Below are 3,161 nucleotides of genomic sequence, written 5' to 3'. Positions count from 1 at the left end.
TGCGATATATAACCGCTATTCATTCACCCTACCTGTGGGGTCTGTCCAGTCTGAAAATGGTATAGCCAGATGTAACTGCAATTTTCATCTCTGGGCCTGATGTCTGGTCTGACGACGTTTAAGTGCTGAAACCAAATCAGCTTGATGTGCCACTAGAAATGGTTTTATTAGACGCTTCTGCCATGCTGGTTACCATTGACGCTCCTACGCTTTCAGCTTCCTTATAGATGATCCCCGGATTGCAAGCGGGCAGAATGAGTGAATAATATCTTGTGTACTAGGGCTCAATAAGGGACAATTAAGAACTTTCCCAACTGGTTTAAAGTTCAAATGTTCGTCACTGGAGTAGCTCTTACCAAAAGCTCCTTCAGGATGTGATCAACCAGGTGGACGTGCCCTAAACTTGGAAGCAGGAGGTTTTCAATGTTATCCTGAGATTGGGTACATAGGTGTAAATGTGATGTTCCCTATCATCTTACTGTTCCTCCATCATAACATTTGTCCTTCAAAAATGTGGACACTTGCTCCTAGTATGCCTTCCAAAGGCCGTTATGAGAAATGCTTCACTGTTGCAGAATAGATATGGATATTCCACTCTTCCCCTTTTAGATACAAATGAACTGGACAAAGTTGACGTGTTGCCAGTGGCGGCTGGTAAGTACAAATTGGAGAAGGGCCAACATACACACATGCACACACTTACACCCATAAATTCACATGCAGATATGAGCACAGTCACACACATGCCCATTCACAACACTCACTCACAAATACACATACATTGCTACATGAAGGCACCAAACAGTCAATAAAAGCCACTGGTGCAGCTCTCAGGAAGGGAAGCCTTGGAAGAGCCAAGAGGGGTGGGAGTGCTGCCTCCCAAGGTCAGCCAATGAGGGGAGGCAGCAGTCCCTACCTTGTCACACAGTAGGATGGGGTCAGAGAGTCTGCTGACCCCATCCACTCTGTGAGGTGATATCAGTGATAGACACTAGGTCATGGCCACTTCAGGGGTTATAAATGAACTGTCCAGGTAAAAGGCTATTACTGACGCTCTTTCTGGTCATGAAGCGGAGGTCCTTGAGGGCCTCTGCTGACCGGAGGTGGTCATGCCCACAGAAGCTGTGACATCGTCAGTTCAGCAAAATTCAGCTCAGGCAGCCAGAAGGATGCACATTTAGTGCATGCCTACCTCCTGGCTGCCTGGCCTGAAATTAAGGAGAGTCTATCAGGCTGACCTTTGCTCATCCTGACAGACACTCTTTATGCCCTAAATATGCAGGATGTAGCCCCACTGCCCTTATAGACGGGCCACTGCTGCTTATTGCCTTTCAACACCATATGCCAAGGTCCATCACATATTTGTGAAGGTATTATTGTAGACATGATGTGAGCCATCCCTTTATGTTAAAGCTGACTCATATGCCACATTGGATAGCATCAACTGATGGGTCATAATGTAGGCAGGTATGCCTGTTATGGTAATCTTCTGGGTGAAAAAGATGTTCTGTCTCTTCTTCATGCAATCATTTTTTTTTATATATGTTGTCCACTGCCAAATTGATCTGAGTAGATGCATTCACATACACCACTTTGGGAGAGATATGAAAAAGGCAATACTTCTGGCATAACTTGTGTATTTGGTGAAATGTTACTGAGCCACAAAATTTCAGCACTAGTTTTAAAATAAGAAGCTATCAAGCAACATAGAAATGCAAAAGATATGTAACTATATTCTTCCTGCATAATTCAAGATTTTAAGGGGTGACAACAGCACACTCTAATTTACTTACAGGTAATTCTCAAATGGCTGCCTGCAATGGAACAAAGGTGGCTGAATTTCTTCTCCTGGGGCTCTCCGACAAGAAAAGCAATCAATTCTTCCTCTTTGTCTTGTTCCTGTTGATGTACATTTTCACTTTGTCGGGGAATGGACTCATTGTTGTGGCCACATGGATCGCTCCACAACTTCACACCCCCATGTATTTCTTTCTAAGTAACCTGTCCTTTGTGGACATGGGCTTCACCTCAGTCACCGTGCCCAAAATGCTTGATATCATCCTCTCTGTGAGGAAAACAATATCCCTCCCTGGATGTATCACCCAGTTGTCCTTCTTCATTACCTTTGCCAGTGCTGAGTGTTTTCTTCTCACAATCATGGCCTTCGATCGGTACGTGGCCATCTGCAACCCTCTGCGCTACACCACAGTGATGCACAGGAGAGTCTGCCTCCTCTTGGTGGCTGTGTCCTGGTTATTCGCCACCACGCACTCGGTCCTGCACAGCGTCTTGACCTCCAGATTGTTATTCTGCGGCTCCAACCAGATCCACCACTTCTTCTGTGACATGACCCCGCTACTGAAGCTCTCCACCTCAGACACATCCACCAATGAACTGGTGATCTTTGTGGAGGGGCCCTTTTCGGTCGTGGTCCCCTTCATGATCGTCCTTGTCTCCTACTACTGCATCATCTCAGCAATCCTAAAGATCCACTCGGATCAAGGAAGGGTGAAAATCTTCTCTACCTGCTCCTCTCATCTCACAGTAGTAGTCCTCTTCTATGGGACCGCAATTTTCACCTACTTTCGACCCTCTTCCGCATACTCTTTGGACCATGATAGAGTTGTGACTTTGATGTACACAGTCATAGCTCCTATGCTAAACCCTTTAATTTACAGCCTGAGGAATAGTGAAATGAAAAATGCATTCAGGAAAGTCTTACGTTTACTACATTGCTGAATATTGTAACTAATAATACAAATAATTCCGTTGTGACACCAGGGCCAGCACTTTCTTTAGGGTGCACTGACCCAGGTTGCACGGGAGCGCACCTTTTAATGATGCACTGGGGGAAGACTAGGACAGTGTGCCCTATTACAGTAAGTGTACTGCTACGCCAGCTCAGGCACAAGCAGTGCATTACTGAAAAGCAGAGAGGCTGTCAAAGCCACCAGTCTGCCTTTCAGTGTGCAGGCTGCAACACCTTCTGCATCTGAATGGGAGCAGAAATCCCTCTGTAGATGGGTGCAGTGAGTGACTGCATCTGCTTGCAGGGGGGTGTCTGCGTGAGGCCATGGAATTCCTCTTCTCCGCCTCCATAGGGGTACTCTTGTAGGGTGTCCTGATAGCTTCCTTGTCTCTGCCCTTTTGTCCGTAATGTG

At 46.1% G+C, this 3,161-nt stretch overlaps 1 protein-coding gene across 1 annotated transcript; it reads left to right on the top strand.

Annotated features, from left to right (window-relative positions):
* Positions 1–1,806: 1,806 nt before the first annotated feature.
* LOC147684582 (olfactory receptor 1f45-like) lies at positions 1,807–2,739 on the top strand. Its single transcript, XM_086939717.1, has one exon. The coding sequence runs from the start codon at positions 1,807–1,809 to the stop codon at positions 2,737–2,739; it is 933 nt and encodes a 310-aa protein (XP_086795843.1).
* The last annotated feature ends 422 nt before the right edge of the window (positions 2,740–3,161 follow it).

Source organism: Lissotriton vulgaris, chromosome 10 (assembly GCF_964263255.1).
Source record: "Lissotriton vulgaris chromosome 10, aLisVul1.2, whole genome shotgun sequence".
NCBI classification, from domain to species: Eukaryota; Metazoa; Chordata; class Amphibia; order Caudata; family Salamandridae; genus Lissotriton; species Lissotriton vulgaris.
This window is presented reverse-complemented; position numbering and strand designations above follow the sequence as displayed.